The sequence below is a fragment of the Scyliorhinus canicula genome, chromosome 13, assembly GCF_902713615.1.
Source record: "Scyliorhinus canicula chromosome 13, sScyCan1.1, whole genome shotgun sequence".
Taxonomy (NCBI): Eukaryota; Metazoa; Chordata; class Chondrichthyes; order Carcharhiniformes; family Scyliorhinidae; genus Scyliorhinus; species Scyliorhinus canicula.
The window spans coordinates 68,361,976-68,388,539 of NC_052158.1; the positions used below are offsets into that span (position 1 = coordinate 68,361,976).

A 26,564-nucleotide genomic window follows, 5' to 3' on the forward strand; every position below is an offset into this window, starting at 1 on the left:
GAGGTGAAACCTGTTCCAAGCCCGAACCACTCCAGTACCTCTATGAGGTATTTCCATTCGAATCTGTCGAAGACCTTTTCTGCGTCCAGGGAGACAATCACCTCTGGTGTTCTCTCCCCGGAGGGGGTCATTATCACGTTCAGCAGGCGCCTGATGTTCGAGGTAAGCTGTCTACCTTTGACGAAGCCCGTCTGGCCCTCTGTGACCACCTCAGGTACACAGTCTTCTAGCCTTTTGACTAGGATTTTGGCCAGTATTTTGGCGTCTGCGTTTAGCAGTGAGATGGGTCTGTATGACCCACATTCCGTTGGGTCTTTGTCTTTCTTAGGTATCAGCGAGATTGAGGCCTGTGCTAGCGTGGGTGGCAGTGTGCCCCTAGCTAGCGAGTCTGTGAACATCTCCCACAGGTGTGGGGCCAGCGCTGTCGTGAATTTTTTGTAGAAGTCCGCCGGGAATCCGTCCGGTCCCGGCGCCTTCCCTATCTGCATGGAACTAATGCTGTCCATGATCTCTCCCAGTGCTAGTGGTGCTTCCAGGCCCCGTTTTCTGCCCCTCCCCCACGACTGGAATGTCCAGTCCATCAAGGAACCGTTTCATCCCAGAGTCCCCCCTTGGGGGCTCTGAGGTGTACAGCTCTTGGTAGAAGGCCTTGAAGGTTTTGTTAATCTTTTCTGGTTCCGTTTCCAACGTGCCTCCGGTACTCCTGATTTGTGCAATTTCTCTGGTGGCTGCCTGCTTTCTCAGCTGGTATGCCAACAGGCGGCTGGCTTTGTCTCCGTGTTCGTACAGGGTTCCGCGCGCCTGGCGGAGTTGGTGCACTGCTTTCCTGGTGGAGAGCAGGTCAAAGTTCCTTTGTAGTTCTTTCCTCTCTGCCAGGAGCTCTATGGTCGGGGCCTCGGAGTATTTACAGTCTACCTCCAGTATGGAGTCGACCAGCTGCTGCCTAGCCACCCTTTCCTCCCTATCTCTTTGCGCTTTGAAAGCGATGATTTCCTCATTTAGTACAGCCTTTAGCGCTTCCCAGAACGTGGAGGGAGAGACCTCCCCATTTTGGTTGTTCTCCGTGTACTCTGCTATGGCCCGCACTATCCTTTCGCTGAAGGCCTTGTCAGCTAGTAAGGCACCGTCCAACAGGAAGGAACAGTTGAGAGCGTAGTGGCGCTCCAGCAAGTGTCGAAATTATTTAAACTGCGAGTGTAAATACTTGTCTTTGGGAAACTAGATCGATCTGACCAATTAGTTGAGAGTTGGAATCAGTACATCGAATGGCTCCGTTTCTTTTTTACCATGAACAAGATCACAAAGTGAGGACAAGCAGAAGGTGATACTTCTTACAGTTTGCAGGCACCAAATGTATAATTTGATTAGGAAACTCACATCCCAGTAGGCACAAGACTCGAAGACTTTTCACCAGGTAGTGAAATTGGTCAAAGAACATTTCAACCCAATACCCTCGATTATCCTTCAATGTTAAAAGTTCAACTCTGCAGTGATGGACCATGATGAGCCTGTCTCAGGCTTCATAGCCAGTCTTCACCAGCTTGCTGGGCACTATGAGTTTGGAACCGTGCTTGTGATCTGGTGCATGATCAGCTGGTTTGTGGGATTCATAACCTTAATATCCAGAAGAAGCTTCTGGCGGAAATTACATTGGAAAAAGCAATTGAGATATCTCAGGCAGTGGGGTGCGATGAAAAATAGGTACAGCTCAAAGTCAGACAAGGTTCTTGCGACAGGATTAGAATTTAAGGAGTGGGAAAGAGTTGGGGTGTCAACCCGAATCCAAGGTGGACGGCAATCATTGTGGGGTAGACCATTCCCAGGGGGCCTCCATGGTCGGGAGTTCATGTGTTTCCGATGCAACCGTAGGGGGCATATCTAAGCATGTTTCCGCAAAGCGTGTCAATGCAAAAAAAACAACAGCAGCAGTCCACAGCGTCACTGAACGTAGTGGAGAAAGCTCTGAAGAACAGCATGCAAAGCATGGTTAAAAACAGGCCGATTCAATAAGATGGATCTGATTGAAATTGCCTTAAGGGTAAATGATAGACCCCTTGAAATGGAAGTCAACAACAAGGCTTTTGTGACCATAATGTGAACAGACCTTCAACTATATTCAACGGAAATGCAGTCTTTAAGCTTGAAGAGTACTACTGCCAAACCTTCGACATATACCAGAGAGATTTAGAAGATCCTCAGAACAGCCAATACCCCAGTGGCCTACAGAGGGCAGTAGGCCATTCTGTCTATGGTTGTCATGAAAGAACATAAACCCAGTCAGTTAAGAGACTGGTTATAGAACATGAGGTTCAACTGGCTGGAAATCTTCATAATATCTGACGGCGTCCTCCAAGATGTCTTAAGGAGGTATGAAGGTGTCTTCCACAATGAATTTGGCCATATTTAGGGAGTAGAAGCCAAGATATCTGTCAATCCTGATTCAACGCCCAAGTTCTTCAGAGCCAGACCAGTGCATAACGCATTGCATTAGAAGGTTGAAGCAGTGCTAAAGAGATTGGAAGAAGTAGATGTACATGCATTTCTGTCTAAGCAGATTAAAGTGTCAACTAACGCATCCAAAGATGGTCTGGGAGCAGTTCTTCTGCAACTTGAGCATGCTGATTGGAAACCGGTCGCATATGCATCAGGATCCATGATGACAATAGAGCAGAGGTACACACAAATCGAAAAAGAATGTCTGGGTTTAGTTGTTGGCTTTGAGAAATTCCACAACTACATCTCTGGGCTTCCATCTTTCACAGTTAAGACAGATCATCGTCCTTTGGTTAACATCATCAAAATAAATCTCAACCAGATGTCTCCGCGCATTCAGAGGTTGATGATGAAGTTATATCCCTATGACTTCAATCTCATCTACACGCCAGGCAAATATTTGTCCTCAGCAGATGCATTATCGAGAGCCCCAATAAAAAGTATCAGTGGTGAAATTGCTAAAGATGTAGATCTGCATGTCAATCTTATTTCCACATGACTACCAGTATCAGGTACGAAACTACGTGAGATCCAAGAGACCAGGAAGGATAGAACTCTTCAAGAGGCGATGAGGAACATCGACTCACACTGGCCCAGAGGTCAATTTATGGAGTTCTACAATATAAGATGCGAACTCAGTATCATTAATGGAGTGGTGCTTCGTTTGAACACTATCGTCATACCTCAATCTCTTCACAAGGATGTACTAAAGAGGATACACGAATGACATCTTGAGATTGAAAAATGTGATGGAGATTCTGGTGACTCTGTTTACTGGCCAGGTATAAACCAGGATATTGACAGGATGATCAGTTGTTGCGACACATGCCAGACACATTGTTGCAAGCAAACAAGAGAACCTATGTAAATATCTGATTTACTTGCAAAAATTTTGGCAGAACGTAACTATGGATCTCTTTCACCTACGAGGGAAAGATAATTTAATGATCATAGATTATTTTTCAAACTATCCCGAAATGGCTCTACTGTCAAGCATAATGGCAAGCAGTGTAAGATTGCATACAAGTCAATGTTTGCTGGACACAGAATTCTGCAAGTCGTCATGAGTGGCAACAGTCATTGTTTCATCAGTAAAGAGTGGCAACACTTTGCAGTCACAAATGATTTCAATCACGTCACGTCGAGTCCGTTGTACCCTCAAACCACAAGAAAAGCTGAAAAAGGTGCATATATTGTTGAGCAATTGTTGAAGAAAACAATGGACAGCCAATCTGATCCATATTTCGCACTACCGAGTTACATTGCATTACCATTGTCACATGATAGAGCGCCAGCAGAGCTACTCATGAATAGAAGGTTGCGGACCACACTTGCATACCTGGAAAAGAAGGAGGGGAATGTAGTGTTTCTGCAGGAAATTCAAAACATTAAAGCAAAACAAAATCAGTTCTATGGTAGAGTATCTCGAACTTTACCACCTCTGAGTAGTGATGACATTGTGAGAGTAGAAGATTCAGGTGATTGGTCGAGAAAAGCCATTGCACTTGAAGATGTAGCACCTCGTTCCTACAATGTACAGACAGAGGATGGGTTGGTTTTAAGAAGACATTGTTGCACGTTTTTGAAACCAGAGAAGACTTTCACAACAACGTGGTGGATGACAAATCTACGTCAGAATCTACGTCAGCTGCAGTGTCAGATAGTTCAGCCGTTCCCGAGCATGAGAATGTCATGAAGAACATTGAATCTACAGGTTCTGAGCAGCAAGGGTAAACTTTGAGAAGATCAACCAGAGGCAGAAGAAAACCTGATCGACTCAATTTGCAGATTTGGACTATTTCTACATACTATGCTTACTGTTCTTGTACACATATATATATTTGTTAACCCAATTTTAAATTTTAAAAAAAATTAATAGTGTTAGACTCACAGGCTAAAGATATCACATGATAATATACTGATGATAATGTATTAATTTATTCCTTCAAAGAAAAGAAGATGGAATGATATGGTTGTGATGTAATTAACCGACTGACCACTAAGAGTTTCACTAGAATATCAGTGAATGTTAGAGTCAGGTGACACCTCAGATGGCTGGAAGAAGCTGAAGGGAGGTTGTTTTTGCTTGATCTTATTGTTATTCATCTGTTGTTTTGTACAGTTTACCCACAGTTAATGTTAATATATTGTTTATAGCTTCAGCTACAAGTGTTCTTGTAATATAAATCAGGCCATCCTTCAAGAACATGACAGCGGCCTAAACAAACTGAGGGCTAGATTATGCCCCTCAGTGGTAGGAGGTCCTACCCTCAAAATCTACCAGCTAATCTGATTGGTCTGTGACTCTAGCCATGCCAGCAGTAAACTCAGTAGTGGGTGCTATCAGAACAGCAAGTAGGCCCTGGGAAGGAGGCCATGTTGATTGTACCCAGGCAGGTAGGAATTTGACACTCTGAGGAGGGGAGAGGGAGGGGGGAGGGAGTAGGCAAGGGGGGGGGGGGGGGAGGGTTCTGCCGGTGGTTACAAGAAAGCATGGGTGTTTGTTTTGGAGGTCAGGTAGGGAACCAGAAAGTGGGTGTCACATCTCGGGAGGAGATGACTGATGTACATAGGGCATCCCCTGAATGATGTACCCCTTCATTCCTTCCTGCCTTTTCAATAAAGTGGCTTAAAAAACTGTATTTCCATTCCCACTTGCCTGGGGTATTGTGGCAGTAGAGGTCGATGTGGGCCTTAAGTGGTCAATAGTTGGCCACTTAAGAGCCTCAATAGGCTGGATGATAGGCAGGCTACTGGGCACCTTATCTACCAACTGCCCTTCTGTATTAAGGACATCGGGTTGGGGTGGACAGGAAGGCAGTGAGCTAGACACCTGGCCTATTTTTTTATGTGCATCCCCATTTCAAAGTCCAGCCCGTTCCATAAAATCAAGCCCATAAAATATTTAAGGGGCCTATCAGGCTAGATACTGAGAAAATGCTAACCCGCCTCCACTGACAACACCTTGGTTGTTGCCATTGACCAGAAACCCAACTGGACCAGTATTATAAATAAATGGCTACAAGAACAAGCCAGGGAATTCTGTGGTGTGTAACTCACCCCCTGACTCCCCAAAACCTGTCCACGATCGATAAGGCTCACGTCAGGAACGTGGTGGAATACTCTCCACTTCACTGGATGAGTGCAGCTCCAGCAACACTCAGGGAGATCAATATAATCCCAAATTAAACAGCCCACTTGACCATCCACCAATTTAATCATTCACTGCCTTTACCACTGACACACAACGTTGGCAGTGTGTATCGTCCACACAACTCCTGCCATCTAGTAGAGGAGGATAGTAGGCTCATGGGAAGACCACCACCTGCAAATTCTCCTCCAAGACACATGACATAGTAACTTGGGACTATATCACTGATCCTTCACTATCATTGGATCAAAATCCTGGGACTTCATTCGGAACAGCACTGAAGGTGTACCTGCTCTATATGGACTCCAGTGAACCAAGATGGTGGCTCACCACCACATTCCCAAGGGCAATTTGGGTTGGGCAATAAAGTCTGGTCTTGCCAGGATGCCCACACCCCATGCAATAATAAAAACTGACATTTGAGAAGTATTATCCCTTCAGAGCTTTCTGTTCAGGTGGCTGGGTATGTTCAGAGTTGGGGTTATTTCTATTCAGGATTGTTGGGACCATTCAGGGGTGGAGGGTGATTCTGTTCTGGGGGGATGGATCTGTTTGGGAGTGGAATGAGAGCAGAGGGATTTCTGATGATGTTCAGCCTGAGAGACTGGGCAGGAATACATTTGCTCCTCTTGGCCCATAAGCTGGGCTGGGAAAATAGCTGACCTGATGGATCTGGCCATATTCACCTTCGTTGACTGCCAGATTTCCCAAGCTTACTGCCATAGATTTAAACCACGGCTAAAATTTGAACTCCATAGCTTCATTGAAATATTTAAATCTGGGACCCTCCTCTGGAGAAGAGGGAAGCCACTCGTTCCACAGCACACCTCCCTTATTCTAAAAATGACCACGTCAGGAGCAATTGTCCCATTATTGAATTTATAACCTTCTCCACCTCATTCTGACAGATTAAAACTCCCCCAGTGTCGCGAGCCACATTGCTGAGTCTTTCCCTCTTCATCACCATGAACACATTTTTCAAAAATTCACGAGCACTAACACACATGGCTAAATATTGATGGCTGACTAATTGAACAAACAAGTATTAATGTCTTGTTCACTCAAAAGTTATACATGTTTGTGAAATGGAGGCTGAGTATATAATGTGTATGTGCCACACGAACACAATATATGAGGGATTTCCCAATGTGTGTTTTTGCTGGTTCTTTATTGAAGCAGTTAAAAGGTACAGGAATGTGACTGAGTCTAAACACAAATAACTTTCACCCAAAGGAGATTTCATGCTGTCTGTTTGGGCGGGATTTGAACGCAGAGTTTCAGCACTGAATATGAATCAACTGTCTCTATTTCTATCTGGTGTTACTGGCTCTGCATTATCACATTCCCACAATTACACAATAAGTGGATTGAAATTCCTGACAGAGGGAGAGCACATTTAACTAGAGAGGGAATCAGAATGAGATCCATGCCTGTAGGTAGTGGGTTCAGTACATACAAACAATTCAGGAAGAAATAGATGGGATAGCATTGAACGGAGGCTGATCGTCGCCCATAGAGAATGAAGAAGGATTGTCCCGAGCAGCGATGTGAATCGTTGGGTGGCCAACGGAGGAATCGAGGCCGACTCATTACTGGGCCTGGCAGCGCCCGAGGCGATAGATTTCTGGGAAATCTGTAATGAAAGGAGATTTCAATGACGCGGCAATAATTGGACGTTTCTGGTGTTTTTGCTTCTGTGAATCATCAGTCTGTGATTTCCACCCCAACATCATTCTGAAGGGAAATTCAGAGGTTGACTACTGCTGAGGAAAACACAGCTGATTTTAGGGTCTTCAACCATCTATGACCCACCATGATTAGGAAGATGGAAACTGAGTTATACATTCCATAAGCCACACTGACAGGAAGGGGAGTGGAGATAAAAAGAACAAAGACAAAGAAAAGTACAGCACAGGAACAGGCCCTTCGGCCCTCCAAGCCCGTGCCGACCATGCTGCCCGACTAAACTATAATCTTCTACACTTCCTAGGTCCGTATCCCTCTATTCCCATCCTATTCATGTATTTGTTAAGATGTCCCTTAAACGTCACTATCGTCCCTGCTTCCACCACCTTCTCCGGCAGCGAGGACCAGGCACCCACTACCCTCTGTGTAAAAAACATGCCTCGTACATCTCCTCTAAACCTTGCCCCTCACACCTTAAACATATGCCCCCTAGTAATTGACCCCTCTACCCTGGGGAAAAGCCTCTGATGATCCACTCTGTCTATGCCCCTCATAATTTTGTAGACCTCTATCAGGTCGCCCCTCAACCTCCATCGTTCCAGTGAGAACGAATCGAGTTTATTCAAGTATTAGCTGGAATTCTCCACCCGTTTGTGCCAGGGATACACGGAAAATTTCAGAACTAAATTTGTGATACAGTATTCATAGGATTACTCACTCACTGGGAGCGATTCAACAGCCTCGTCGCACCTGACTTGGTGTCAGGATGAGGTTGTTGAATCTCGTGAGAGGCCTGGAACGCGATTCACGCTGCTCGAAATGTCTCGCATGATTCAACAGAATCTCATGGCGGGTTGCTCTTGCTCTTGGATCTTGCTCTTGCTAGGCGGGATCCAGTTGCACATATTTAAATGAGCAGTTTACTGGTGCCCGGGATTCACATGCCTTGCCAGCGGGTTCAGTCAAGCACCGTTTGTGATGGCAGGTCTTGCTGCGAACATTGGGTGGTACAGTGGGTCAGACACTGTCCTTTCACACTCTGGGACTGGGTGGGACAGTGGGTCAGACACTGTCCTTTCACACTCTGGGACTGGGTGGGACAGTGGGTCAGACACTGTCCTTTCACACTCTGGGACTGGGTGGGACAGTGGGTCAGACACTGTCCTGTCACACTCTGGGACTGGGTGGGACAGTGGGTCAGACACTGTCCTTTCACTCTCTGGGACTGGGTACGACCATGGGTCACACACTGTCCTTTCACACTCTGGGACTGGGTGGGACAGTGGGTCAGACACTGTCCTTTCACAACCTGGGACTGGGTAGGACAGTGGGTCAGACACTGTCCTTTCATACTCTGGGACTGGGTGGGACAGTGGGTCAGACACTGTCCTTTCACACTCTGGGACTGGGTGGGACAGTGGGTCAGACACAGTCCTTTCACACTGGGACTGGGTGGGACAGTGGGTCCGACACTGTCTTTTCACACTCTGGGACTGGGTGGGATAGCGGGTCAGACACTGTCCTTTCACACTCTGGGACTGGGTGGGACAGTGGGTCAGACATTGTCCTTTCACACTCTGGGACTGGGTGGGGCAGTGGGTCAGACACTGTCCTTTCACACTCTGGGACTGGGTGGGACAGTGGGTCAGACACTGTCCTTTCACACTCTGGGACTGAGTGGGACAGTGGGTCAGACACTGTCCTTTCACACTCTGGGACTGGGTGGGACAGTGGGTCAGACACTGTCCTTTCACACTGGGACTGGGTGGGACAGTGGGTCCGACACTGTCTTTTCACACTCTGGGACTGGGTGGGATAGCGGGTCAGACACTGTCCTTTCACACTCTGGGACTGGGTGGGACAGTGGGTCAGACACTGTCCTTTCACACTCTGGGACTGGGTGGGACAGTGGGTCAGACACTGTCCTTTCACACTCTGGGACTGGGTGGGACAGTGGGTCAGACACTGTCCTTTCACACTCTGGGACTGAGTGGGACAGTGGGTCAGACACTGTCCTTTCACACACTGGGACTGGGTGGGACAGTGGGTCAGACACTGCCCTTTCACACTCTGGGACTGAGTGGGACAGTGGGTCAGACACTGTCCTTTCACACTCTGGGACTGGGTGAACAGTGGGTTAGACACTGTCCTTTCGCACTCTGGGACTGGGTGGGACAGTGGGTCAGACACTGTCCTTTCACACTCTGGGACTGGGTAGGACAGTGGGTCAGACATTGTCCTTTCACACTGGGACTGGGTGGGACAGTGGGTCAGACACTGTCCTTTCACACTCTGGGATTGGGTAGGACAGTGGGTCAGACACTGTCCTTTCATACTCTGGGACTGGGTGGGACAGTGGGTCAGACACTGTCCTTTCACACTCTGGGACTGGGTGGGACAGTGGGTCAGACACAGTCCTTTCACACTGGGACTGGGTGGGACAGTGGGTCCGACACTGTCTTTTCACACTCTGGGACTGGGTGGGATAGCGGGTCAGACACTGTCCTTTCACACTCTGTGACTGGGTGGGACAGTGGGTCAGACATTGTCCTTTCACACTCTGGGACTGGGTGGGACAGTGGGTCAGACACTGTCCTTTCACACTCTGGGACTGGGTGGGACAGTGGGTCAGACACTGTCCTTTCACACTCTGGGACTGAGTGGGACAGTGGGTCAGACACTGTCCTTTCACACTCTGGGACTGGGTGGGACAGTGGGTCAGACACTGTCCTTTCACACTGGGACTGGGTGGGACAGTGGGTCCGACACTGTCTTTTCACACTCTGGGACTGGGTGGGATAGCGGGTCAGACACTGTCCTTTCACACTCTGGGACTGGGTGGGACAGTGGGTCAGACACTGTCCTTTCACACTCTGGGACTGGGTGGGACAGTGGGTCAGACACTGTCCTTTCACACTCTGGGACTGAGTGGGACAGTGGGTCAGACACTGTCCTTTCACACACTGGGACTGGGTGGGACAGTGGGTCAAACACTGCCCTTTCACACTCTGGGACTGAGTGGGACAGTGGGTCAGACACTGTCCTTTCACACTCTGGGACTGGGTGAACAGTGGGTTAGACACTGTCCTTTCGCACTCTGGGACTGGGTGGGACAGTGGGTCAGACACTGTCCTTTCACACTCTGGGACTGGGTAGGACAGTGGGTCAGACATTGTCCTTTCACACTGGGACTGGGTGGGACAGTGGGTCAGACACTGTCCTTTCACACTCTGGGATTGGGTGGGACAGTGGGTCAGACACTGTCCTTTCACACTGGGACTGGGTGGGACAGTGGGTCAGACACTGTCCTTTCACACTCTGGGACTGGGTGGGACAGTGGGTCAGACACTGTCCTTTCACACTCTGGGATTCGGTGGGACAGTGGGTCAGACACTGTCCTTTCACACTCTGGGATTCGGTGGGACAGTGGGTCAGACACTGTCCTTTCACACTCTGGGACGTGGGGGGGGGGGGGGGGGGGGGGCAGTGGGTCAGAAATTGTCCCACTTTCTTTAAAATCCAGTTGAACCTTGACCTCTGGCATCTATTTGTTGTGATTATGCCTCTGAAACACCTCAGAGTATTTTTTCTGTAGGTGCTGAATAATTACAAACCTATTTCCCTCTGTAAGGTCCCTCTGATTCACCTCCTTCCAAGGCTAAATATACTAAGTTACATAAAAACATAGGACTTAAGACTGAATGGCCTACTCTCGGTCCTTTGAGCCTGCTTCGACATCCAGTAAGGTCATGGTTGATCTGGTTGTAATCAACTCCAATTTGCCCCCTATTTCCCCTCCCCATAACCCTTGACACCCTTGTCAATCAACAATCGAATAAGTCAGTCTCATAAGTGGAACAGTAGTAAGAAGCTGTCGCTTAAATTCTGTACAGTCCTTTGCGACGAATTGCAATAATTATTTCAGTTTCATTTACCAGGAGGTTCACAGGTGTAGAGGCCTTCCATTGCTGTGACGTATCCTTCACCCAGTAATTGTGTGAAATCTGTGGTGGGCACTTCAATCAGACATTGAGTCGAATCTGAAAACAAGAGCCGCCTGCCATGAAACCTGGTCGAATCGAACATTGCAAACTCTTCCTCTTCAGATCCACCACGGCCGTGTTTGACCTGCATTAGGGAACAAGTGAGTTCTGTTGATGAAAGAAAACATACTCCCGTGGTCCGCACATATACATCTTCAATCATCGGGACATGGAGAGACACTGATGGGCATCGATACCTGACTCAGTTAGCCTGGAGGAGGGCTGGGCACTCTTTCCTGGCTTAGGGCATGTCCTAAGTTGTATGGAAATTGTATGGTGGGCCAAGTGCCTCAAGGAACATCATGGGCGAGATTCTCCGCCCCGCCAGCCCCATTTTTCGGAATGACGCACCCCCGGCGGTGGCTAGATTCTCTGTCCTGGCAGTCGGCCAATGGGGTTTCCCATTATGTCCATCCCATGCCGTCGGGAAACCCGCGGGCATGGGTCTCCTGCCAGCAAAGCGGAGGATCCCGCCGACAGAGAATCCCGCAGCTTAAAGGAGATGCTACTAATCACATCTGTAATCTTTGTAAAGCTGTTGGGGACCACATTCCAATTTTCAATTTCCTCACGGTACAAAACCTTAAAACCACATACTCTTCATTTTCTATCATGTTCATCATCTGTAATCTATCTAACTTTAGCTGCACCTCTGACAGGAACAGAAAATGCTATTTCAACCGAGATGCCCATCTCAAAATGGTAAATAAATCTTTGATGGTCCCCAAAGCATCTGCATAGCCACATGGCAGCAAAAACTGTATTTGTTGTTCTGATCAAATGCAGTATTTAAATTTATGGATCAGATGTCACTGGATGCTCTATTCTCTGCCCTCTGAAAGGCCTGAGCACCCAAAGCTCAGCTGACCCACAACAATATTGTGTTGAGAACAGCACCAATTGAATCAGAGAGGAACTTCAACACACGTCTGGGAGGAAATCACTGCCCTAGCGATCAGCTGGCCAATCTGATTAGCCGATAGCTCTGTGAGCCCTGCAGTGCCAGGTTTGAGGGTTGACCATTACTGAGTTTAGGGTAGTCCCCAAGGAAGAACACTCATGGCGTCTGGACTTAAAGGCAAGTCTGGGACTTTGGACAGGTCTGGCTGGCAAATCCCAGCAAAGGAGAGGAGATGAGCAGGGGATGGGTTTGAGGAACCAGGGGCTGAGGGTTAAATGAGGTGTATGATCTTTGTGTGCTTTCCATTGTCCCCAAAGGAGATACCCCATTTCCTATCTGATTGCTGGGCTACCCATCTTGCCTCCACCTTCCCCTGTCATGGCCTCAATAGGCCTGAGGGCAGGCGGTCTGTACAATTTCTTTCCCACCCACCGTAATATGGCAGAGAGGTCGGGGTGGGCGAGAAGTGGGAAGGCCTTCCAATATCGACTGGGGGCCCAGAAAATCAAGCCCCATGGGTTCTTAAAGCAACGATCCCGAATGAAATGGAGAACAGATTGAATTACCTTTGAATCGTTGGGATCACACCGATTGTTTTGCAGCCCCAATACATACCCAAGAGCTTCTCACTGATTCCAGTTCTGGTCTGCCCTGTGTTAGCACAACCGTTGTGGACATATAGTTTGATATCAAGTTTCAGTAGGCAGGCAAAGCAATCCTCCAGCACGGCCTCCCTGGGAAATATCCCAAGCCAGTATCCCCGACTGCCACTTGCACCCCACACTGTTTCCATCTTCGTAAAACTCGGACTTTCTTTCTGCCCGTCCAATACAATTTGTTTCCTGATTAAATTCACATGGGAACATTGACATCTGAGGGCATGGGGGTGGGGGCTGGCGGGGTGGGGGTGGGGGGGGGGGGGACAGCATTCTAAATTTGTCTGCATTCTAAAGTTGCTGTTGATGGATTAAGAGAGCTTAAGTTTCCAAGAGGCGATGGAAATACTTTTTCTGGGTTTCTGGGCTGGAACTGGAGGAACTCCCAGTCCCTGAACCTTGATGGATTACAGGAGATGCCGCACAAAGACCTCAGTTGCAAGGAAGGGCTTTCATGGGCTCCTCAGGAAATGGCCACCACTCTCATTTCTGAACCTACCTGAAAAACAAATCTTCCAGTGGTTGTTTGACCCTGTGGCACAGTTGTGGCACGGATGAAAAGTTCCTCCCAGCCATAGTTTCCTACCCCTTACCAAGAAGAACCCAGATGATACACCTCTCCCACTTTGTTGGCCGAAATTGGATCTTTCTCCAATTTTCAGACATGTCTGCTTCTGAGGCTGGAGAATGGAAATGGGTGTCGTACTTAAATAAACTGCAATGCAATATTATTCAGGGTTGAGACTGAGGTAATTATTTTGTCCACCAGGTGAGGGATATACCCGGTCCAGGTATAGCAATGGTAGGCCTCCCTCAGCACTGCCCCAAACTTTCTCCAGGGAGGTGCAGCACAGCTGGCTAACCTCCCTCCACACCCTCCCAGGTTAAGGGATGGCAGTTACAGAGTAAAGCATCCTCTAAAACCCTTCCACCAAACACCACATCAACCTGAAACACTTGTAATGAGAATGACACTGATTGCAGTCGGTGACTGAACATTCAGAATGTGCACATGCAGACACCCCTCCAAAAAACAATGACATTGGGTACAGGTAAACCCCAAATACTCACTTGTTGCTCTTTTAAAAACTGAAGCACTTGATCCCTCTTCTCTGCACGGGACGCAACAGTTCGAGTTGGTACTTGCGCCAAGTGACACGTCTTATAGTCTGTCACTGGGGCCTGAGTTCCATTTACACACAGTAGCCTGAAATCTCTGGAGCTGAGACCTGCCGCCCATTTCTCCTGTGAATTACCTTGGAGGAGAAGATTGACTGATTTAATGTGCAGAGCAGTGGCTCACATATTAAAAACCTTACCTGCATTGCATGTTAATGCAGGCCTTCTATCACATCACAGTTTGATTCCCTTCTTCATGTCACATGAAACAGAACAACTCTGGAAAGAGACCCCATGTTTGTGCTAAATCCCCAACAGGAAGGCTTCAGAATGGGTAGGCATAAAATAAGAAACGTTCCCAAGTTATTGTTCAGCTTTGAGAGTAAATCGAAGCAGGAGTGAGTTTGAGGCTGAATAAAACACCAGGGGCTGGATTCTCCGCCCTGTCGCCCAAAGCGATTTTGGCTTCGGGGTGTGGAGAATCCAGTTTCCCGCGTGAAACCGGGGCCGGCGCCGATTCAGCGATTCTCCGCCACCCAAAATGCGGCGAAGTCAGGTCGTAGGCCGCGCTGATTATCTACCACCTGAGGCTATTGCCCGAGGTCCGCCCCGCTATTCTCCGCCTCCCAACAGCCGAATTCCCGACGGCGTGGACCACTCGTGGCCCTGCCATTTGGCAGTCTCGCGAGGCGGTTGCGGGCTGATCGGAGGGCCGGGGGGGGCCTCATTCGGGACTGGGTTATTTTTGAGCGTGCAGTCCGGGTCGGGCGCGCGGCCGATCGGGGGCAGTCCAGCTCCACGGTCTGAGTCCGGAATGGAGCACAGCGCAGCCTCTGGAGGCCACCGCCATGTGCCTGAGCAGCCTCTGACCCGGAAGTGCGGAGCTCCATGACAGCTGCCTGAAAAATGCAGGTCAAATAGAGGTCAAGGAATGTTCAGCCATGATATGATAGAATGATGGAACAGGTTTGAAGAGCCAAGAACCTATGTCTCCATTAAATAATCAACATGAACAAAATTGGACAGCCAAACAGAAGGTTCATGCATTGAATGACCAGATGTAGTTAGTTGTACAGTCTGGGACCAAGAACTCATACATACCATCAGTATTTTCAAAGACCGTTGTATGTCTGATGAAAGTTACGTCACCCTTCTCCGCCAGGCACCTGAAATAAATCCCAATAATATCTTTAAAACAGGGATTTTGCTTGGTTCTGACTCTAGACAGTGGTGTTGTGGCTATGTTATCCAGAGAAAAAGGTTCAATCAAGAAACTATCTGATTGTCAGGAAAACCCAACTAGGTCACTGATGTCCTTCAGGGAAGGAAACCTGCCAACTCTACCTCTATATGTGACTCCCAACCCACACTAACCGCTTATAACTGCCCCCTGAAGCAACCACGCAGTGATATGGAAGTCTGGACAAAGAGGGATGGGCTTTGCTCGTAAAGGTCACATCATGAGGTAGCCCTTATTCACAGGAAGCTACCCCCTGGTTGCAGGGAAGTACAAAGACTGCATATGCAGCAGACTGCCTCAGAATATAGGCAACGTGGCCGTTGACAGGACAGTGGGACATTCACACGATGTACTAAACATGGTCAGGCACCAATTGCAAGTTAATTGTACGATAATCATTGCAGTTATTGGATCTCTCCCCGTTGACATAGATGGTCCCTAGACCCATATGCCTGCTGTCATTGGTGCTGCACCATTGGAAATTCTGCTATTCTACAATGTCATGTGCCTCCTCATCCTGCTGACCCCTGCTGTGGGAGTAAATGGTGTTTTCACTGTTCCTGCTATAGTTGCCCTCCGTCTCTTCTTGGAAAAGGTAATGAATGGTGTACAGGTGGATGTTGGATACGTTGCACCCGCCTGCTTGAAAAGCGTAGAAGTTCAACGCGACTGTGACTTTTACAACACCTGGCAGTGCCAGCCTCACCCTGGTGCAAGACTCCAGGTGGTGTTGAAGGAGTTGGCACAGCTGACAGAAGACAAAAGCACCTCACGTTCAAGCTGGCTGCCCAAACTGAATGTCTAAGTTTCTGAACATCAGTGTGACTAGGTCTTGGCTTTGAGAGAGATTGGAAATAGGCCACCAGTGAATTGACAGGCTGTTTCACAGCTCACACAATTTGAGACGTCCAAATGGAAATATAAATTGGGACAAATGAAAGACAATTTGCTACCACCCATTTTATGCCATTGCACTATCAATTTAGAAACAAGATTTCTACCTGAAGGCACCATTGTAGCCACCATAAATTTCATTGTCACTGAATGCACATTTCTCATTTCCGGGTGGGGTTGAATTCTCATCACCGGCACACAGAGAGCAAAGTTTGGATGCAGGATCAGCCCCTGCTGCACAGCTTTCACTGAAAAATGTTGCTTTATTGCAAAGGAAAATATAATTTGCTTTTAGTTTTGGCAGCAGCAAAGGAAATTCAGCACAATAGTTAATCATGGCAAAATCGGGAACAGTAGTGCCTGCCCAATGTAATACGATCAAGTGTGTGTACTGATTGGAATAGGAACAGGTGTGTGTACTGATTGGAATAGGAACAGGTGTGTGTACTGGTTGTAATGGGAACAGGTGTGTAATATTTTGGTTTATTAATAATTCGAGGAACAGGTATATATATTGGTTGTAATAGGAACAGCTGTGTACTGATTGGAGTAGGAACAGGTGTGTGTACTGGTTGTAATAGGAACAGCTGTGTACTGATTGGAATAGGAACAGCTGTGTACTGATTGGAGTAGGAACAGGTGTGTGTACTGGTTGTAATTGGAACAGGTGTATGTACTGGTTGTAATGGGAACAGGTGTGTGTACTGATTGGAATAGGAACAGGTATGTGTATTGGTTGTAATAGGAACAGGTGTGTATACTGGTTGTAATAGGAACACGTGTGTGTACTGGTTGGAATAGGAACAGGTGTATGCTGATTGGAATAGGAACAGGTGTGTGCACTGGTTGTAATGGGAACAGGTGTGTGTGCTGGTTGTAATAGGAACATGTGTGTACTGATTGGAATAGGAACAGGTGTATGTACTGGATGTAATGGGAACAGGTGTGTATACTGGTTGTAATAGGAACTGGTGTGCGCGCTGATTGTAATAGGAACAGGTGTGTACTGTTTGTAATAGGAACAGATGTGTAATATTTTGGTTTATTAATAATTCGAGGAACAGGTATGTATATTGGTTGTAATAGGAACAGGTGTGCACTAATTGGAGTAGGGACAGCTGTGTGTACTGGTTGCAATGGGAACAGGTGTGTATACTGGTTGTAATAGGAACAGTTGTGTATACTGGTTGGAGTAGGAACAGGTGTGTACTGATTGGAGTAGGAACAGGTGTGTGTACTGGTTGTAATAGGAACAGGTGTGTACTGGTTGTAATAGGAACAGCTGTGTGTACTGATTGGAATAGGAACAGGTGTGTACTGAGTGGAGTAGCAACAGCTGTGTGTACTGGTTGCAATGGGAACAGGTGTGTATACTGGTTGTAATAGGAACAGGTGTGTACTGATTGGAGTAGGAACAGGTGTGTGTACTGGTTGTAATAGGAACAGGTGTGTACTGGTTGTAATAGGAACAGCTGTGTACTGATTGGAGTAGGGACAGGTGTGTACTGGTTGGAATAGGAACAGGTGTGTACTGATTGGAGTAGGAACAGCTGTGTGTACTGATTGGAATAGGAACAGGTGTGTACTGATTGGAGTAGGAACAGCTGTGTACTGGCTGTAAAAGGAACAGATGTGTGTAATGATTGGATGTTCTGATGACCACTGCTGTGAACTCCAGAGTAATTGTCAGTTACTTAGACCTCCAATTGGAGTGACATCCACTTACAATTATACAGGCTGCAATTTGTGATTTTCTCCTGTGCAATTAGCAGTCCCATTGGAATATTCCAGCCTGTCCGTTTCAGCGCGGTGTAGCAAGCCTTCTTGCCTTTCAGGGTGCTGCAGGTCAAAGTCGGATCCTTCACCACAGCCACTATATATGGAACTGGAAAAAAACACAACAGCAGTAAGAAATGTTTGTGTGCTGTTCTAGGTAAGGCGTTGAACAGGACACCAAAAGATTTAAATTATGGACAGCTTCTACAGACAAGGGTCATTGTTCCTTTATGATTGAAGATTGGGGGATGATCTCATTCAGGGCCGGGATTCTCACCTACCCGGCGGGGCGGGGGGTCCCGGCGTGTTGGAGTGGCGTGAACCACTCCGGCGTCGGGCCGTCCCAAAGGTGCGGAATTCTCCGCCGGCTGGCGTGAACAGCCTTTGGCGCCATGCCCGCCGGGGCCGAAAGGACTTCGCCGGCTGGTGTAAGTCCGCGCATGCGCCGGTGTGTCAGCGGCTGCTGACGTCATACTGGTGCATGCGCAGCGGAGGGGGTCTCTTCTGCCTCCGCCATGGTGAAGGCCATGGCGGGGGCGGAAGATAAAGAGTGCCCCCCACGGCACAAGCCCGCCCACCAATCGGTGGGCCCCGATCGCGGGCCAGGCCACCGTGGGGTCACCCCACGGGGTCAGATCGCCCTGCGCACCCCCCCAGGACCCCAGAGCTCGCCCGCGCCGCCAATCCCGCCGGTAAGAGAGGTGGTTTAAACCACGCAGGCGGGAGAGGCCTGTCAGCGGCTGAACTTTGGCCCATCACGGGCCGGAGAATCGCCGTGGGGGGCCCGCCGACAGGCGCGGCGCAATTCCCGCCCCCGCCGAATCTCGGGGGGGGGGGGCAGAGAATTCGGGACACGGCGGGGGTGGGATTGACGCCGGCCCCGGGCGATTCTGCCCCAGATGTTTAAGATGATTAAGCTGATTTAATTGGGTAGAGAGAAACTATTGTCTATGGCGTGGGAGTCCAGAAAGGGGGGGGGGGGGGCACTTGTGATGTTAGGAGGCACCTTGTCACATAACTGAATCTCTCTCCCAGACAGTTGAGTCTCGCGGTCTATTGAGAATTTCAAAATGAAACTGACAATGCTGTTGGGCAAAAAGTCTTCTATGCTATAGAAGGGAATGGCCTCTCCTGTTCCCACATTCCCACAACAATTTGTCTATTTTTTGATACTCCCATGTCAGGTCCAACGTGCGTAATTTTGCTTTGAAGCTGTTTCTCAGTTACAGCGGAAAGTAAAGTAATTGTCCATCCCAATTGTTCTGGGAAGGCGGTAGTGAGCTGCCTTTCCTGAGTGAGTAGTTTTTAATGCTCAGCACTCAACCACATCAGAGGATGTGACTGTGGTGAACCACTGTGCACCTATATTAGGGGATGTACGGTTGGACCTGCACTACAGGTTCGCCGGTAGCCCATGCCGGCTAGCTCCGCCCACAAGGAGCCGTATAAATATGCGTGACCTCCTCCTGATCAGCCATTTCGCCAGCTGCAGTAGGAGGCCACGCATCTGACTCTAATAAAGCCACAGTTGTACCAATCTGAGTCTTTCGTGCAATTCATCCAGCAGGGGGCAGCAGAGCAGAGCTTCTGATTGGCTGTTCCGGGGAGATTTGCATACGTGCAGTGCGGTCAGCGTAAGTTGAAGGTGCACCTGCATCAGTGACCCAAGGAGTTCGACGGAAGTCAAGCATCCAGCAGGGGGCAGCAGAACAGAGCTTCTGATTGGCTGTTCAGGGGAGGTTTGCATACGCGCAGTGCGGTCAGCGTAAGTTGAAGGTGCACCTGCGTCAGTGACCCAAGGAGTTCGACGGAAGTCAAGCATCCAGCAGGGGGCAGCAGAACAGAGCTTCTGATTGGCTGTTCCGGGGAGATTTGCATACGTGCAGTGCGGTCAGCGTAAGTTGAAGGTGCACCTGCATCAGTGACCCAAAGAGTTCGACGGAAGTCAAGCATCCAGCAGGGGGCAGCAGAACAGAGCTTCTGATTGGCTGTTCCGGGGTGATTTGCATACGTGCAGTGCGGTCAGCGTAAGTTGAAGGTGCACCTGCATCAGTGACCCAAGGAGTTCGACGGAAGTCAAGCATCCAGCAGGGGGCAGCAGAACAGAGCTTCTGATTGGCTGTTCAGGGGAGGTTTGCATACGCGCAGTGCGGTCAGCGTAAGTTGAAGGTGCACCTGCGAGACACTACACGTGTAGTGTCTCCCACCCGCCCTCCTCCTCTAACCTAATAATAAGATTCACCTGAAGAAGGAGCCGTGCTCCGAAAGCTCGTGTTTGAAACAAACCTGTTGGACTTTAACCTGGTGTTGTAAGACTTCTTACTGTGCTCACCCCAGTCCAACGCCGGCATCTCCACATCATGGCTAATAATAAGACCCATTGAGGTGAGCAGGTGAGTGTCTTATTACATTATTATTTTTCTCTTTCTTATTTGTTAACCAGAACTAGGTTGAAAAAGACTATAAGCAGAGGTATCCAAGTTTGTTTTTTTTTTAAACTGAAATTTATACAAAGTAATAAATTAATTAACTAATCAGAGATGGCTGGGGAGGTGATGTGCTGTAGCTGTGTGATGTGGGAGCTGGCTGTTCCCCTTGTGAATGGCAATGACCACATCTGCAGCAAGTGTTGGTTGCTGGAAGAACTCCGACTCAGAGTTGATGATCTGGAATCTGAGCTTCAAACACTGCGGCACATCCGGGAGGGGGAGAGTTACCTGGACACTTTGTTTCAGGAGGCAGTCACACCTGGGAGATTAAGTAATTCACATTCAGTAAGTGATCAGGGACTTCAGAGTGTGACTGTTAGTGAGGCAGGCAGTGGGAACCTGAGTTCAGGAGTGCAGGAGCCTCAGCCCTTGACCTTGTCCAACAGGTATGAGACTCTTGCTCCCTGTATGGATGAGGAAAAGGGCTCTGGACAGGATGAGCCAGCTGACCACGGTATCATGGTGCAGAAGGCCATTCAAGAGGGGGGAGTAAAAAGACAAGTAGTTGTTATAGGGGATTCTATAATTAGGGGGACAGATAGTATCCTATGCAAGCCGGATCGGGAGTCTCGCATGGTGCGAGGGTGCGGGACATCTCTGACCGGCTTGAAAGGATATTGGAGCGGGAGGGGGAGGATCCAGTTGTTGTGGTCCACGTTGGGACTAACAACATAGGTAAAGCTAGGGTGGAGGACCTGTTCGGGGACTATCAAGCACTAGGAAGAAAATTGAAATACAGGTCCTCAAGGGTCATAATCTCCGGATTACTGCCCGAGCCACGTGCCAATTGGCATAGGGACAAGAAAATTAGGGAAGTAAACACGTGGCTAAGGGATTGGTGTGGGAAAGAGGGATTCCACTTCATGGGACATTGGCATCAGTTTTGGAACCGGGGGGATCTGTACCGTTGGGACGGTCTCCACCTGAACCGATCTGGAACCAGTGTTCTAGCGAAGAGGATAAATAGGGTGGTCAGTAGGACTTTAAACTTCTGAGTTGGGGGGAAGGGAAAGTGAAAGCGACAGGGAGCATAGAGTTAAATGGCAAAATACGCAGGAGGATAACATGTAGGCAGGTGGATTTAATCTTGAGGCAGACTAGGAATTCAACAAAAAGGAAGGATAACTTTGGACATCTTAGGACTTCCAATATCTGTATTGATAAGAAAGTTAGCATTAAGGCACTTTACCTGAATGCTCGTAGCATTTGTAACAAAGTAGACGAACTAATGGCACAGATCATCGTGAATGATTATGATGTGGTAGGCATCACAGAGACATGGCTGCAGGGGGTTCAGGACTGGCAGTTAAACATCCAAGGATATACAACCTATCGAAAAGACAGGGAGGTGGGCCGAGGGGGTGGGGTTGCCTTGTTAGTTAAGAACAAAATTAAATCTATGGCACTAAACGACATAGGGTCGGATGATGTGGAGTCTGTGTGGGTAGAATTGAGGAACCACAAAGGCAAAAAAACCATAATGGGAGTTATGTACAGACCTCCTAACAGTGGTCAGGACCAGGGGCGCAACATGTACCGGGAAATAGAAAAGGCATGTCAGAAAGGCAAGGTCACGGTGATCATGGGGGACTTCAATATGCAGGTGGATTGGGTAAATAACGTAGCCAGTGGATCCAAAGAAAAGGAATTCATGGAATGCTTACAAGATGGCTTTTTGGAACAGCTTGTCATGGAGCCCACAAGGGAGCAGGCTATTCTGGACCTAGTGCTATGTAATGAACCAGACTTTATAAAAGATCTTAAAGTAAGGGAACACTTAGGAAGCAGCGATCATAATATGGTTGAGTTCAGTCTGCAGTTTGAAAGAGAGAAGGCAAAATCGGATGTAATGGTGTTACAGTTAAATAAAGGTAATTACGAGGGCATGAGAGAGGAACTGGCGAAAATCGACTGGAAGCAGACCCTAGTGGGGAAGACAGTAGAGCAAAAATGGCAGGAGTTTGTATGCATAATTGAGGACACTGTACAGAGGTTCATCCCCAAGAAAAGAAAGATTATCCGGGGAGGGATTAGACAGCCATGGTTGACAAAGGAAGTCAGGAAATGTATCAAAGAAAAAGAGAGATCCTATAAAGTGGCCAAAAGCACTGGGAAATCAGAAGATTGGGAAGGCTACAAAAACAAACAGAGGTTAACAAAGAGACAAATAAGGAAGGAGAGGATCAAATATGAAGGCAGGCTAGCCAGTAATATAAGAAATGATAGTAAAAGTTTCTTTCAATACATAAGAAACAAACGACAGGCCAAAGTAGACATTGGGCCAATTCAAACTGATTCCGGAAGGCTAGTGATGGGAGACGAGGAAATGGCTGGAGAACTTAATAAGTACTTTGCGTCTGTCTTCACAGTGGAAGACATGAGTAATATCCCAAAAATTATAGAGGGTCAGGGGGCTGAGTTGAGTATGGTTGCCATTACAAAAGAGATGGTGCTAAAAAAGCTAAAAGGTCTTAAAATTGACAAATCTCCTGGCCCCGATGGGCTACACCCTAGAGTTCTGAGAGAGGTGGCTGAAGAAATAGCGGAAGCGTTGGTTGAGATCTTTCAAAAATCACTGGAGTCAGGGAAAGTCCCGGACGATTGGAAGATCGCTGTTGTAACCCCCTTGTTCAAGAAACGATCAAGACAAAAGATGGAAAATTATAGGCCAATTAGCCTAACCTCGGTTGTTGGTAAAATTCTAGAATCGATCGTTAAGGATGAGATTTCTAAATTCTTGGAAGAGCAGGGTCGGATTAGAACAAGTCAACATGGATTTAGTAAGGGGAGGCCGTGCCTGACGAACCGGTTAGAATTCTTTGAGGAGGTGACAAGTAGGTTAGACCAGGGAAACCCAGTGAATGTGGTCTATCTGGATTTCCAAAAGGCCTTTGATAAGGTGCCACACAGGAGGCTGCTGAGTAAGGTGAGGGCCCATGGTGTTCGAGGTGAGCTACTGGCATGGGTTGAGGATTGGCTGTCTGACAGAAGGCAGAGAGTTGGGATAAAAGGTTCTTTTTCGGAATGGCAGCTGGTGACCAGCGGTGTCCCACAGGGTTCAGTGTTGGGGCCGCAGCTGTTCACCATATCTATTAATGATCTGGATGAAGGGACTGGGGGCATTCTAGCAAAGTTTGCCGATGATACGAAGTTAGGTGGTCAGGCAGGTAGTGCTGAGGAAGTGGGGAGGCTGCAGAAGGATCTAGACAGTTTGGGAGAGTGGTGCAGGAAATGTCTGATGCAATTCAACGTGAGAAAATGTGAGGTCTTGCACTTTGGAAAAAAGAATCCAAGCATAGACTACTTTCTAAACGGTGAGAAAATTCATAATGCCAAAGTACAAAGGGATCTGGGAGTGCTAGTCGAGGATTCCCTAAAGGTAAACATGCAGGTTGAATCTGTGATTAAGAAAGCGAATGCAATGTTGTCATTTATCTCAAGAGGGTTGGAATATAAAAGCAGCGATGTGCTACTGAGCCTTTATAAGGCTCTGGTTAGGCCCCATTTGGAGTACTGTGTCCAGTTTTAGGCCCCACATCTCAGGAAGGACATACTGGCACTGGAGCGTGTCCAGCGGAGATTCACACGGATGATCCCTGGAATGGCGGGTCTAACATATGATGAACGGCTGAGGATCCTGGGATTGTATTCATTGGAGTTTAGAAGGTTAAGGGGAGATCTAATAGAAACTTACAAGATAATACATGGCTTAGAAAGGGTGGACGCAAAGAAACTGTTTCCGTTAGGCGAGGAGACGAGGACCCGTGGGCACAGCCTTAGAATTAGAGGGGGTAAATTCAGAACAGAAATGCGGAGACATTTCTTCAGCCAGAGAGTGGTGGGCCTGTGGAATTCATTGCCGCGGAGTGCAGTGGAGGCCGGGACGCTAAATGGCTTCAAGGCAGAGATAGATAAATTCTTGATGTCGCGAGGAATTAAGGGCTACGGGGAGAATGCTGGTAGGTGGAGTTGAAATGCCCATCAGCCATGATTGAATGGCGGAGTGGACTCGATGGGCCGAATGGCCTTACTTCCACTCCTATGTCTTATGGTCTTATGGTCTTATGATCGTGCATCAGTGACTTAATGGTACTTTGTGAGGCCGAAACGGCATATTGTAGTTTAATGTATGATATACTGGAGAAAAGATCTTCACAATACAGAAGCCAGTATTAAGATCTTTTGTTTTATGATAATGCATTCTATGTGATAGAGGGAATACAGATTACGTTGTTAAGGTTGCTGTGGGAATTCTTAGTAAGCACACAATCTAAGAACACAATTTTAAACACTTGAGTGGTAGCATACAACGCAGAAAGATTACATGATAATAACCACAAAATTGATACGTTGATACTAAGTTATCTGATTGAGCATTAAAGAATGATAGAATGGTTACAGCACAGAAGGAAGCCGTTTGGTTTGGTGTATCTGTACCAGCTGTGTGCAAGAGACTTTGTTCCAGGATTACTGGTCCAGAGACACCAAACCACCTTCTCCCTTCTCTTGATGATTGAAGGCCGCACATCAATCTCCTTCCACCAGACACTCAGGCAATGCTTTGCAGATCCTCAGCCCTCGCTGTGTGAAAACATTTGTCTATTGCTCTCTGGTTCTTTGGTCATTGTCTTAAGTCTTAAATCAGTGTCCAATGGCTCCAACTTCACCCCTGCACCATTGTGAACAAGTTTTCCATAGCTATTCATTGTTCATCCTAGTGTATAAAGTGTCTTCCTTTTTGGAATTGTTTCGTACTTTGCTGAGAATTTACCTTGGTTGATGAGTATCCTTCATAGCCCTGATGGACATCCTACTTGCAAGTATAACTTGCTGCTACTTCGCATTGTAAATAATTAACCAAAATGTTGGTTTATCACCGCCGTCAGAACCAAAAATTGGTGTTGACATGTAGATCAATCTAGTGGGGAGTGGGGATGGTTGGGCAACACGGTAGCATTATGGATAGCACAATTGCTTCACAGCTCCAGGGTCCCAGGTTTGATTCCGGCTTGGGTCACTGTCTGTGCAGAGTCTGCACATCCTCCCCGTGTGTGCGTGGGTTTCCTCCGGGTGCTCCGGTTTCCTCCCACAGTCACAAAGATGTGCAGGTTAGGTGGATTGGCCATGATAAATTGCCCTTAGTGTCCAAAATTGCCCTTAGTGTTGGGTGGGGTTACTGGGTTATGGGGATAGGATGGAGGTGTTGACCTTGGGTAGGGTGCTCTTTCCAAGATGCGGTGCAGACTCGATGGGCCGAATCGCCTCCTTCTGCACTGTAAATTCTATGATTCTCTTCCCTCAAGAATATTAATTAAATAACTTGGGTTTTTACAAGCTTTTCATGGTAATTTATTTATCACGTCAGTCATCAAATTGAATATCATAAATTAGATTTGGAGTACAGCTTGGAGAATGGGTGTTTTATAGGAATCCAATTTCCGGTTATTGTTTTATTAAGCTTGAACTGGTCTGCCTTGGTACCTTTCGCTGCTATGTCTGATGTAGCTGTTCCAGTATTCATTATATCAATTGCAGGATCCATCAGACTCTCCGCTTCGTTTTTTCCAATTTAAGGGGTTTTAAGCGTTCTCCTGAACGGCAATCATTTTTTAAAAATCATGCATTGTGCAGATGGCCCTGGAAAGGCAGACATTCATTACCCACTGCTAATGGCAAGAATTGTGTCATTTCATGGGCACAATTAATGGGACTAGCCTTTTATTCCAAATGTATTTAATTCACTGAATTTATTGCCATGGTGAAATACTGTCGCTGGATCGTTATTGCAGGTCTCTTGGATTACTAGTCCGCTTAACATAAGCAGTGTGCTCTACCATTTTCTGTGCGAACGAGGTTCCCGTTAACAGAAGCTGGGACCAAAATGAATGTCCTTAACTCCTCTTAGGCGGAAGAAGACCGAAGCATTGGCGCTTTTGTAGTCGTTACACAGGTTAGGGGGCAGTAAGCTCTGTGCTCTGTGACAATGAAACATTGCAAAAATATTGAATAACGGTCATTACCACTGATTTGCATTGGCCGCGATTCAGTGGACTGAGGTTAAAGTCTGCTGGCGGGCGTGTTTAGCTGACTGTTACTCGGTGGCTGCAGCACCGAGA

General features: G+C 47.6%; 1 protein-coding gene across 1 annotated transcript in view; it reads right to left on the reverse strand.

Annotated features, from left to right (window-relative positions):
• The window catches only part of LOC119975607, a 73,576-nt gene extending 47,586 nt beyond the window's left edge, over positions 1 to 25,990 (reverse strand). Inside the window, exons 1-9 of the mRNA XM_038815395.1 lie at positions 25,930 to 25,990; positions 17,910 to 18,068; positions 16,291 to 16,444; positions 15,151 to 15,215; positions 14,002 to 14,186; positions 11,266 to 11,458; positions 7,238 to 7,277; positions 3,765 to 3,832; positions 3,177 to 3,199 (exon numbers count right to left, since the gene is read on the reverse strand). Of these exons, the coding sequence (XP_038671323.1) occupies positions 3,177 to 3,199; positions 3,765 to 3,832; positions 7,238 to 7,277; positions 11,266 to 11,458; positions 14,002 to 14,186; positions 15,151 to 15,215; positions 16,291 to 16,444; positions 17,910 to 18,068; positions 25,930 to 25,990 (948 nt within the window). The remainder of the gene's footprint in view (positions 1 to 3,176; positions 3,200 to 3,764; positions 3,833 to 7,237; positions 7,278 to 11,265; positions 11,459 to 14,001; positions 14,187 to 15,150; positions 15,216 to 16,290; positions 16,445 to 17,909; positions 18,069 to 25,929) is intronic.
• Between the last annotated feature and the right edge of the window lie 574 nt (positions 25,991 to 26,564).